The sequence below is a fragment of the Cyclopterus lumpus genome, chromosome 24 (genome assembly GCF_009769545.1).
Source record: "Cyclopterus lumpus isolate fCycLum1 chromosome 24, fCycLum1.pri, whole genome shotgun sequence".
NCBI lineage: Eukaryota > Metazoa > Chordata > Actinopteri > Perciformes > Cyclopteridae > Cyclopterus > Cyclopterus lumpus.
Window position 1 is genome coordinate 15,347,733 of NC_046989.1, and position 12,827 is coordinate 15,360,559.

The 12,827-nt window shown below is 40.7% G+C and overlaps 2 protein-coding genes across 3 annotated transcripts; both read left to right on the forward strand.

The window, feature by feature from the left end:
* Window positions 1-525: 525 nt before the first annotated feature.
* katnbl1 (katanin p80 subunit B-like 1) lies at window positions 526-6,422 on the forward strand. 2 transcript variants are annotated; one of them, XM_034527559.1, is made up of 10 exons: window positions 526-739; window positions 1,310-1,423; window positions 1,568-1,605; window positions 1,809-2,091; window positions 2,180-2,295; window positions 2,390-2,440; window positions 3,040-3,129; window positions 3,374-3,478; window positions 4,085-4,178; window positions 5,832-6,422. In XM_034527559.1, the coding sequence occupies exons 2-10, from the start codon at window positions 1,415-1,417 to the stop codon at window positions 5,862-5,864; spliced, it is 819 nt and encodes a 272-aa protein (XP_034383450.1). In that variant the 5' UTR covers window positions 526-739; window positions 1,310-1,414; the 3' UTR covers window positions 5,865-6,422. The 2 variants fall into 2 exon arrangements, with proteins under 2 accessions (XP_034383450.1, XP_034383449.1); XM_034527558.1 differs by having other exon boundaries at window positions 578-739; window positions 1,568-2,091.
* A 555-nt stretch (window positions 6,423-6,977) lies between these two features.
* emc7 (ER membrane protein complex subunit 7) lies at window positions 6,978-9,344 on the forward strand. The gene is made up of 5 exons (XM_034527560.1): window positions 6,978-7,338; window positions 7,972-8,091; window positions 8,212-8,350; window positions 8,508-8,588; window positions 8,748-9,344. Exons 1-5 carry the CDS (start codon window positions 7,097-7,099, stop codon window positions 8,895-8,897), a joined length of 732 nt encoding a protein of 243 aa, XP_034383451.1. The 5' UTR covers window positions 6,978-7,096; the 3' UTR covers window positions 8,898-9,344.
* The last annotated feature ends 3,483 nt before the right edge of the window (window positions 9,345-12,827 follow it).

Sequence of the window (12,827 nt, forward strand, 5' to 3'; positions counted from 1 at the left end):
GGTTCATCTGGTAGTAGATGTTTTTTTTGACTGAGCTCTATGATCCTGTTCCCGCTAAGGTTGAGGTATGGTCAGGTTGTGAACTGGGATGTGATGACTTGAGTCTTCGTTTTGGTTTTACTCATTTCTTATTTATTTTTTATTGTATGTGACTGTTTTATGTTGTATGTCTGAAACTGTGTTTAATGTGCTACTGCTGTCTTGGTCAGGACACTCTTGTAAAGGAGATTTTTTTTCCTGGTTAAATTAAAAATGACAAATGGAGCAGTCTCATTAATCCCAAAACATAATGTCTATTTTAAGAACATTTTGCTGATACATAATTGTACTCAAGTAAGGTTTTGAATGTAGGACTTGTACTTGTAGTGGAGTATTTTCTCAGTGTGGTATAAGTATTAATACTTCTCCCTCTCCACTGGAAGCCTGTCAGCTTTCTCGAATTAAAACGTGACCGCATAACGCAGCACGCCTTTCTGCGATACAGCCTTCTCGACACCAGATGGCGATACCGGTGCTCTTTGGGTTTAAATTTCCTTTCGTAATGTCCAGCAGTCGTCGCTAAATATCAATCCCACAATCCCCACACACCGGGCGGTGTATTCATTTGAATGGTGTGACTCTCAAACGCCAGCGGGACCGACACAGAGAAGAGTGCTCCTGGGTTGGACCAGTTTTTCACGTTTTGGATTTACAAACCCGAGGAGACCCGGTGGGTCTTCACAAAAAAACACACGAACAGGTTTGTATGCAACCTTCGTGATTTAAACGGTGACCACGAGCGGCACTTTGCGAAGCCATATGTTCCCCGAGTTGAGAGGGCTAACTAGCTCAGTTAGCTCGCGCTAGCGGCCCAGCTCGTCACTTCTTGTGTCTCCTTGCCTCCTTGTCAGCGGAGCTACACGCTAACAGTTCCGGCTAACCACTTGGTTGCGAGCTAACTAGCGAGGAGCAGACGCTACCTTTCAGCTAACGGACTGCTCAGTTCGTTAGTTGTCCACTTTGTTGCCAGACGCAATACCGTCAACTTTGTGGGACATTTGACGTTTGTTGTCGCCCACCTAACTGCCGTCAACTCTCGCACCGCAGCAGCCGACGCCTTTGTAGCTCAAACATAGCGTGTTTTGTTTATCTAACTTGAACCTCTGCTTTTTAGTCTTTTTTTTTAATTCTTTTTTTTTTTTAATCGCACTACTGCAGGTTAAGTCCCATGTTGAAATGAAGGAGGCCAACCTGTTAGAGGTTCTGCCACTCGGTGACTTTGACTCCTGAGTTGTTCCCTTCTGTTTTCCCACAATTGTTTATCCAACAGTGTCTGCTGGTCAGCGTGTGTGACCACGAGACGTCTTCGAGACCAACCACAATACATCCATATGGCTTTCTGCAATCCTGCCTGCATTTTTCTCCTCAAAAGAACATGAAGCAGGTATGGAGACGCGAGGGCAAATGTCACATCTTATTGTGTAAATAATGATGTTTCTTAAATCCTTGTGACTGTGAAGTACAGTTCAGTGGTGTTTTAGAAGTAGATATTGTAGTAGTGGCTTCACCCCCTATCCTTTCGTTTTAGGTGGATATTATAAATAAGGAAGAATTAGATAAAGAAAGGTGAGTCTCTGATCCACATCTGTGGGATTCATCTAATTACGATCACTCACTCGCTCTCTGTCCGACAGATCCTCTCCCTCAGTCACTGGACCATTAAGGCACCTTTACTTAACCATTATCACCATGTCTGTGGCTATGAATTTAATGGATTTCCAGACTGTGACAGCTTTGCATCGGATCCATGACATCTTTGCTCTTGGCAGATTTCAAGTCCATTACGGAGTACAGAGCCCAAGCAAAGCAAAGCGATTGTCATCTTGCAAGAGGAAGGGTTGTCCATTGGTGGAGGTGGGCTTAAAGCTGCACCGCAAAACCTCAGATGTAGGTCGTGCCCGTGAACCCGGCATGGCCAACAAAGAAAATGAGCTGACATGCACCGATGACGTGCGGGGCACGCACTACAATGACCTCCGCGGGCTCCCTATAAACTCTACAGAGGCCTCCAAGATGGCAGAGGCCAGCTCCAAGTACAGAGACTTCACTGAGGTGAGTTACAACTGATGCGCCGTTCATACAATTTGCAACACTTTTGCAGACTAAATACCTGTTGTGCATTGTTTGTCTTTACATACAGCTATCAAAGGACCATGAAGCCATGACTCACGTCCTTTTCGGAAGGAACCTGCGACTAAAAGTGGCCCAAACACTATGGCGAAAAAATGCCAGTGAATTAGTGGCCTACCTAATAAGGTAAATCAGTGACTGATGATACTGCCTGATTGTAGTTTGTGTAAATCCCTCAATCACATGACATGCATCTTTTAATCATTTGTTGGTTTTACAGAATTGAAGACACAGGTGTGCTGCTTGACTGCTTACCTGTCTTCACCAATAAGTGAGTCTCATCTGGGTGTTTCAAATATTCATTAAAAAAAATATTCAGCTTTGCCTGCAATGACTCTATTGATTGATAGCTCCGACCTGTATTAAACAATATCATTTTATTGATTAATCTTATTCTTAATTAATCTGAAAGTCTGTAGACTGGCTGTGCAGCATATGGTTTTTCTTAGTCTAGGGTCACGTCTCAAATTACAACAATATCAAACAGAGAAAAGCAGCAATTCCTCACTTTTGAGAAACTATTTATTTAGTATTTTTGCTTGCTAAACTATGAATTTTTCTGTTAATCAATTGTTTTACCTCCAAGCAAGATAATCATGTCTTTTGGAAGTATGTTCTTATGAATACATATAAAATACAAATACACAATTGATCATATGAAAAAAACACCAACCAGTCCAAAGTGAGTTTGAAGTTGCAAAACTTTTAGTTCACAGAAAGGAAAATCCCAAGTCCCAAATACCCTCTTGTATCTGTCTTTTGTATGCTTACTTGAATTAAGACGGTTGCAGCCTTGGTTTTTTCTGTGCCTACATTACTGACAATCAGCTCACTTTCTTTCATCTTGTGTTTTCTTGTTTTCTTTGTCAGCCTTCAAACTGAAGCACCATGTTTGTCACTTGGCTGCTGCGTTGACCTCATGCCCCTAGTGAAAGTGATTCTTGCCAGTAAATATGAAGAGTAAGTGTCACTGAGTACATTTTCTTTTTTTTACTATTTTAGTCTTGAAGACAATTTTCCATTCGTTGAAGATATTTTAGCCATTGATATGAATAAGTAATAAACTGAAGTGAGAACTAATGAAGCCTCTCAGCTGAGTCACGACATCTCTTTAACTTAGCACTTGTGACCTACGACCTGGGGAAGTTTAAATTATATCTTTTGACTTTATGATTTGACTAACTTCCTCCTTCTTTCTTTCCAGGAACATTATGGTGGCTTTACACTGGGTTCAATCCGTCATCAGGAAATGGTGGCCAGAACTTTCTAAGAATGAGAAAAGACTGCAGGACAGTTGTTCAGAAGACAGGTGGGCAGTGCTCTCTTAAATACAACACATATATATATATATATATATATATATATATATATATATATATATATTTATTTATTTATTTATTTATTTTACAGGTTGTGTTACATGCATAACTTTCGCAGAACAGTTTACAATCACTTGCTGTGTCTTGTCAAAGACGGAAAAATAAAACTCAAAATGACACCAAAGCAGTTTATTCATATCCTCCATGGTTTGTCTAGTGATTTGACTATTGTGCACTTCTGAACAAAGTTTTCAGTGTTATCCTCATTGAACTTTGTAAAAGACGTTCATGTGCCTCGCATGTGAACTGAATATTGATGCTGGGATCATAATGGGTACAAAATGGTCGCGAACACTCTTAGTCGTACAGTAGGTATTCATTAACTCAAGCATTTGAGTTAATTCATATTTGAGTAATATCCAAGTTTGTAAACTCGGAAGCACTACACCATCAACTCTAACCAGAAAAATCACCATGTACCTGTTTTGAGTTTGTGAATCAAAGTCTTGGCTCCGTGTGTTGGTGTGTCTACGGTCGCTTCCTCTGGGCTTTGTGTGCAGTCACCACATGTGTGTGTGTGTGTGTGTTTATTGCAGGAATATTGAAGTCATGAAGCAGAGGCTTCAGGACTTGTGGAAGGAAGGGGCCCGGTTATGTTCGGTTCCAGGATCTACAGGAGTACTGGCAAAGGTGAGAAGTATGACATGGTAGTACATATCAGGGATTTCTTTTACGAGTGCCCGTTCAGAACAGGCTGCTCGGCCGAAGCTTTCTAGAGAACCCTTCATACACACAACTTAACGCTCGAGGCTTTGCTTCCTTGGGGTCCTGAGATATACACCTGACACGACAGAGTTGGGTCACACACCCAGGTTCCTACTACTCGTGGTTAAGAACACTGGTGAAATACTCTCTGGATCAGGATAAAATACCAGGGTCAGTCTTTACCGTTAACCAAGGTAGGCACCCTCTGCCTGGGGCCCCAAACAGCTATAGACTTAATATAAGATATGAAAGATACCAAAAGATGTTACTATTCTAAGTCATTGTGCTTTGAAATAACTTACAAAAGGCCCCCAAAGAACTTCAAAGATATGGAAGCTACTGTCTGTATTTCTTCAATGCACAGAGAAATGCTGCTGATAACGCTGATAACCGTTAACGCTGATGCATTATTTATTGAACTATCCAGCATTATATTTTACTCCACCTTGAACAGATGTTAAGTCCCTTGTGGTAATCATTTGAATACAGGACATTTACTGTGTGGTATTGATAGTTGTACTCTTTATGGTTCATAAATAACATTTTGAGTAGCCCATTTCTTTTACCAATACCAACATTCCCAGTTAGAGAATGGGTGAAAAGTAGAGCAAGACCATGTTTGCGTACGGCCCCCAAACTGGGGGCACGCCCAAGTCGTGGCTTACGCCCCGTAACACCGGGGAAATGCACTCGGGTTTGATTCTGCCATCTGGTCGCGTTGACTCCCAGCGGACAATATGCTGGACTCGTAGCCCTGAAGCCCCGCCCCCACTGCTGAACGCAGTGCTGTTTGTTAAAATGTTAGTAATACAGAATGTCTTTCGTGTCTTGGTTGCACCAAATGTGACAAAAGTACTTCCCCTGAGTCCCCAGCAAAACAGACGGATTACTTGCTTTAGAGTTGGATCCAGTAGTTGTTAAATGTAATAATGAAAAAAAGCCACACATGTCAAGTTTCATTTGATCTTCACCATATGAATTATTGGCTTTCTCTAGGTTGCTTGTTTGATGGTTTCATGAAAAGTGCTTGTTCTGTTTGTTTGTTTGTTTGTTTGTTTTTTTAGCTTTAGCACACGTTGTTTTCCTGTTATGGGCAATACTAAAAGAAAACAATTGTAAATGGTTTTAGATGAACATTGTGGTACACATGCGCCTTCTGTTTTGTTTTTTCCCCACCCTCTGTTTACTTTGGGTGGACACTCAACCACTCCCATAGAAAAAAATCTATGTCCACCGTAAACTGACGCATAAGCCTTTTGTATGAGTTGAATTTGTTTTGTGGTTGCGGTTCATTTGTTATCGTCACATCCTGCTTCCTCCTGCCATTTCATGATGTTTTTAAAAGGAATTACTGATTTGTACGTTTTAAGTATTCGTTGCAGAAAGCCAAATCACAGTCTGTGTTTTATAAATGTGTAATCCAGTATGCTGTGATGTTTGTAATGGGGAACTCATGGATGGTTTTAGCGGTTGATGCAATGTAAACCAAAGATGAGTTTAATGTATGCAGAGTACTGTTTCACTGGCTGCTACAACAACTTATGTCTTGTTTTTTTTCTTCTCCACATCATGTTGCAGGCCATCGAGTCTTATCTATCGCAGCTGCCCTGACGGTCGTCAATGTGGCTGCCTGAGGATGTGACCACTACTGCCGGATCATGGCTGTGTTTTGAACTGATAATGACGCCCAAGAGCGATGGACTGGTTCATTCTGTCACCTTAAACTCCACCCCTTACCAGGGCTGAACTTGACAATTCAGACAACTCCCTCAGTTGGAGCTGGAGATGGGGCAGAGAGTCACAGAGAAACACACACAGCAAATGACTGCTTCACATTGAAGTGGACCTTGTGAAGGGGCATATTTAGTGGACCTCCATGAGACTGGGTGTAACGTCGCTCTATGAAGTGCCAAGCTCTTCGTCTCTCACTACATCACTCTTTGCCATGGAATTTAAATGCACTTGTGGAAGTAATGAATGCTCGGCTGTTTTAATGTTTTTTGCGACTGGGTTCTCTGGAATCATGAACATAAATCTGCAACAGTCTTAAGTTATTAGAACTCATCTTGTTTTCACTTTGCCTCTTCATATTGTATTTGATTGTATAATATAAATTGTAAAAACAAGTGATTCTTTTAATCTTCTTTTAAATAAATTTGATAAAAATCAGATTTGTGTGTGTGCGTGCGCAAAAAGGTACACTTAAGAATAGAGTAATTGCTATTCTCTTATGATCTAGCTTAATTGTAAAGTAATTCAAAGTGGCCTACTACTTCTTAAAAAACTACTTTTTTAAAAAAAAGCGTTTTCTTTATGTAGTTAGTGCCAAAGCCATGTACTCTGGTGCGCTTCCTTTTTTAAATAACTATTAATCAAATTATGTTCCGTTTTGCAAAACTAAAGTTTCTATAGTTGCATTAATGGAAGGCCCAGTTATTAAATAAAATAAGACAAAAGTAGTAAGGGATACAGCTAAAGGCAGATTAAATTATAGGAGTAAATAAAACGTGGGTATTCCTCATTGTTAGTCCTAGAAAAACTGCATTTGGAAATTAAAGAAACATTACAAAATCATAAAAATGTACCACAAAATACTTAATTAGATCATCTCTAACTCACAGCTTTAAATTGTGTTTATAATTACCACGGGGAAAATGTACTGTACGTCAGACAACCGAGTGCGACTGTCGATTTGTACAATAAAGTTGTGCTTTTTTTTCTCAATGTGACGTCATTTCCGTCGCCACAGCTGATGTGCTGAGTCCGCTCCTTCTCCAAACGGCTCTTGAATATCTCTTGGCCGTACAGTTAGACCTCCTTTTACCTCGATAACGACAGACGAGATGATTTACAGGGACAGGATGCCGCTGTTACGGGTGTTCGTGCAGGCCGCCCTTGTCGCAGCAGCGTGGTGTTTCATCGACATCGAAACCGGGCCTGGCGCAGGTGTAACGCTATCGACGCAGGCGAACGGAGATCGGTTCAAAATCGAGGGAAGGGCGATAGTTCCGGGGGTGAAAACACAAGACTGGGTCTCCGAGGCCAGAATCCTCGTAGAAGGCGAAGAGTACGTGGGATTTGTGAGGTAAGAAACCAAAGAAACGGCAGCGGTTGTACCGGCTAGCCTGTTAGCGAGGACCGGCAGCATTAGCATGGATAGCTAGCGCGAGCGGTTGCCTGACGTGACAGTGACCGCGAGGCGGCTGCTGTCGGCAGTTGGCACGTCCTGACTAATTAACAGCTTAATAACCGTGGACGTGACTCGTGCCAACCGAGAGAACAACACGGTTCTTTCGTTATGAACTTAATTACCTGTCACTGAACGTACCTGTCGTCTTCAGCCAGGCCTGTCGCTCTCATGGTAACTTGCGTTAGCTGTGATCATAACAAACCTGGGCCACAGGAGACTCGTCTGTTGTGGTTGCAGTCTAAAAAGCACTGAGTTACTTGACAGGAATTTGGGAGATGGGTGGTCCCATTTCCTAAGGCAGAGCCTCAAATGTTAACCTAGATAAACGCAATCAGTTGCTAGTTTATTATGTACACCGATCTTTATATATAATGTATATAAACGGGCTGGACAAAATACACACTTTATTATGCAATCTATTTCAATAGCTCCACATACGACACTGTCAAACATGTAAATAAAGTCAAATTAACTCCTCTCTTTCTCCCTAAACCTACTAAACTATACAAAATCCTATTCGTGTTCCAGAACTGATGGAAGTTTTGCTGTGAATGACGTCCCTTCAGGATCCTACGTTGTGGAAGTTGTCACCCCGACCTATAGATTTGAGCCAGTACGTGTTGATATCACATCCAAGGGCAAAATGAGGTAAGACTATTCTTTAAAAAAAAACAAAAGGCATACTAAAATGTGTCACATTGGCCAGCATTGCATACTTTTCAGTTTACGGTTTAGAGTCATCTCTAACCCCAGTGTGTCCTTTCACAGGGCACGTCTTGTGAACTACATCAAGACTTCAGAAGTAATTCGCCAGGCATATCCTCTTCAAATGAGAGCTAATGGCCCCCACACCTACTTCATGAAGAGAGAAACTTGGGGCTGGACAGATTTTCTCATGAACCCAATGGTAAAAAAAAAATGTTTTAACTAGGAATTAATCTGTATAATGTAACCCCCACTTTTTAGCAGACTTTTTCAGTTCAGACTACTCTATACAATATGTAAACGTTAGGTCTCTTGTCACGATCTCTTGTTTAAATGTGTTGTCTGTGTTGCTCCTCCAGGTCATGATGATGGTTCTGCCCCTGCTGATCATTGTTCTACTGCCCAAGGTGGTCAACACTAATGACCCAGAGATGAGAAAGGTAAAGAATCTATTTAATTATAGCATCAAGGAACACGTGTATTAAATTCATAATGCCTTGTCCTGGCCTCAACTTGGAGTGTGAGTGTATCTTAACGCTGAGAAATCAGTCGGTCCCACTTCATCTCCAGCTGTTTTCATTTCACTGCCGTTTTTACAGGAAATGGAGCAGTCCATGAACATGCTGAACCCCAACCCCGAGCTTCCAGACGTCTCTGAGCTCATGACCAAGCTCTTCTCCGGCTCCAAGGGCTCTAGCAAGGCAGGCAGCAGCAGCAAGGGCACCAGGCCGGCCGTCAAGAGGAGGTAGTACTGTACGCGTCCCTTCGATCTGCCTAAGGAAGCTCCAGTTATGCCATGGAAGCAAGATTTTTAAGTGTAATTTTTCTCCCCTGGGTCTATTGTACAGTTTTTCTTTATTAGATGTTTTAAGCACATCTTGATTTCTAATATGCTATTGGAAACGTTCTTACTGCACTGATAGACATTTCTTAACCCCTGCTAAAGCTCCTTCATTTGCTCTATACTTTCTACCTGTGGCTCCTCTACTCCATCTTTTCTGTGCTAACCCTCCGGTGTGCATTTTTCCACTGCTGCTAATTCCACTACCTGAAAGAGAAAATATATACAGAGATTCTTTTTTTTTTTCGTCTTTTCTTTTCAGTAATATGACTGTGAATGAAGATTAATTGAATTTTAAGACTGATAAATTCTTATTTAAAAACCTAGATGAATAAATTGCAATGGTATATAACAACTGTGTTTTTATTTCCATTTTATTTATTTTGTGAGTGAACACATGGTCTTTTCCTTTCTTTTTTTTTTTTTTTTATCATTGTGTGGCTACTGTGTGACCAGGATTCACATACTGTAAATTACAATGGTAATGATTGGCAGTTCAAAGGAAGAAAGAGCTGTGTGGTTGCTTCAAGATCTCTAGAGTGTAACTTAACTTTTAATAAAGCGGACAGTAAAGTCCATATTGAAATAATAATAACATGTGTTTGTGATAAATGTTCTCACGGCATGCCAAATCACACTTAGTTGCTGATACGACAGATATAAGTTAAGTTCAATTATAATATTTCACAAACAAGCCCAACTCCAGCTTCTTATTTTTCCAGAGATTTCAGTGACATTATCAACGTCCTCATCAGCAACGGGTTGTCATGGAGTGTAATCTGTTGTCATGTGGTCACAATAGCTGTTGTGATTTTTGGAGTTAAAGTTACATTTTAACGGACCAATCATTAAAGTGGATGTAATCATAATTGCAACTGAGCTGACACGTCAAGATATTAATCTCCATTACAACTGAGCAAACTCCAATTTGCTGATGAAGACCCGGTTTTGAGGTGGCTGTAGCTCAGTGGGGAGAGTGGTCGTCCCGTAACCACAAGGTAGCCGGTTCGATCCCCGCTAGTTCATGTTGAAGTGTCCTTGAGCAAGGCACTGAACCCCCAGTTGCTCCCTGGGCGCTTCACTGCAGCCCACTGCTCCTTAATAACTAAGGATGGGTCAAATGCAGAGAACAATTTCCCCACTGTAGAATCAATAAAGGATATACTATTATTATTATTATTTTTAATTTTATATGGTAGACATCTCAGGAAAAAGCTAGGAAGTGGACATTGAGTTGGGATTTTTTTGTTGTGGCTAAGAATGAACTTTGATGGTTTGATACCTGTTGCAGGGTCCCCAGACTAAGATAAGTCTTTTTTTACTTACTTCTTATGAAAGGGATAAGAAACATTTTTCACTTCTTCAGGCTTCTAAAAATCCATTAAATCAAACAATCTGAAAAATCTCTTTTTGGTTGACCTGCTCCAAACTGATGTCCTCAGTAAGACGAGCAGAGTGCACAACCAACAATACTTACGCTGCTGCTTCAACAAACAAACCAGGCAGACAAAAGAGCTACACTCTGTAAAGATCTTATTTTACAGATCTCCGTCAAGCAACCTGTGACGAGGCGGTCATTTTAAAGGGCCAATGCATAGGATTTAGGGACCTCTGGCTGCGAGGTTGCAGACTTCCACCATGTGAATACCCCTCCGCTCACTGCTCCCTTTCCGAGGCTGCAGCCACGGGAGCAGCAGAATGCTAAACTGAGCAACTGAAACCACAATCTTGCACTCTGCGGATCACGTTACCGCAGTAGAAAGGGAGGAGGGAGCGCGGGGGTATTTACGGAAAGCATACATTTGTTAGGATTGTCCGGACTACTGGAGAAACATGGCGGTGCAACATTGTGGACTCCCGTGAAAAGGACACACTCACTATGTAGATATTTATGAAAACACCATTTTTAGTTACAGGTTGATTACACACTAATGAACAAGTAGATACATTACATTCATTTTCTGCCAATAGATTCTACTAAATGCTACGTACTGTCCCTTTAAAAGGTCGCGATCCAAAAAGGTTGGGAACCACTGCTTTAAGCAAGGATGCTGGCGATTATAGTTCATATCGTCAACAAATCCTATAATAAGACCAAAGCTTTCTCAATATGTTATATTTCTCAGCTCCAAGCCCACTCGATACATGACGATATAGATCTTTTAAAACAATGGATCATGAAAATATATATGGACTTGACATTTTGTTTTTCAAGCTGAATAATTTATTGAAAGTGGATTGTAGTTTTCAGTACACACGACTCAAACATGAGAAAATTGACTATTTTCAATTGTGTGCAGGTTAACATTCACAGCAGCAGGACTGTGAGTGCCCATTTTCATAATAATGGAGGAATACTTCCCCCGGTGGACCTGTGTGGTCTATTCAAGAGTTTATTCAAGGATGGTGGTATGACAGAGGAATACATTATATCAAGTTTTGACTACCCAGCTTGTTTCTGGGATTGACTTGCTGTAGATTTAGGTCTTTTCACAGTTTTTGTTGACAATAAGAAAAACTATAGAATACCACCAGACTGATCCTTTAATAATTAAGACTGAAGTAGCATTACATCTGCAATAACATGGAGTTTTGGGAACAGTGAGACCTCTGATGACCTCCGGGAGGTCTGAGCTCTGTTCTGCACTCGGCAACAGTCATATTTGTACATGTCATCCATGGCACGTTTGAATGGGTGATGATTGGCATAATTTAATGAGAACCAAATCACATCAGATTCAACACATATGATGTTCAAAATGTTCATGCTGACAAAAGTATAATTCTGCCTTTGAGTTTGTATTTCACTGTTCAAATCAGTACACACAGACTCACTTTCACATAACTGCACAGACGGACAATGAGCAAAAATGCATTCACAACGCTCTTTTGCCTCTGAGCAGAACAAAAGGCACAGAGTTCAGGGAAACAACATTTGACATTACATCGTTAAAAGACAAAGAAGAGCAATAATTTACAATAGGATCACTCATCCATTAGAAAGACAGGTTGGTAGTCAGGCTTCATTATGTTGAAATACCATGTGTCCCTATTCTCTAGTTTTTTTTTGGTGCAGTATTATGAAAAGTGACAGGAATAAAGATGTGATCCATAAATGATCTCATGTGTCATGTTACCACCGTGAAACTAATTCAGCTTTAAATGCACATGTACAGATTAGCCCTTCAACACAAGATCAAACGTCAATTTCAAGAGCCAAGATAGAAAACTAAAACATTCACTATACACTGATATACACTAAGCAATTTACATTTACTATTTGAGAGGCGTAAAATCCAACAGAATAAATGAAATATAATTGTTATACTATAGACTACTTTGGAATGTGTATGCCTACAATATGTCTTTCATATACAGTGCAAGTGAACAATACAAATAGGATTTGTACTGTAGGAGATTTAAAGGACTGGTTCCTGTGTTTTTATCCACATGCTTACACAAAAATGCTCACGTACGTTAAAAGTATGTTGTTAATAATTCCTCCTTTTCACATTTGTGAAGAAGTGATTCCTTCATAGTGACTAAAACTAGAATATGGCTTCAACAAATGTGCAGTGTTTTTAGGGGGGAAAAAAAGCCATTGTCTCTCAGAATGTAGATTCAAGAAAATGAGCCCGACTATATTAGAAATGTGCTGACATGGCTGCGGTGGGTTTGGTCAGCTCGTTCTCATTTCCAGGCAACAAATAGCAACACTTTGCCACGCCCCTTTGTCTGTTCCCACCACACGAGGCACCTTGAAGCGCCTGTATGAGACGCGCGGGGCAATATAAACCCAGCCATAGCATTATTAAACACTCAAAGTGCAGCTCATATT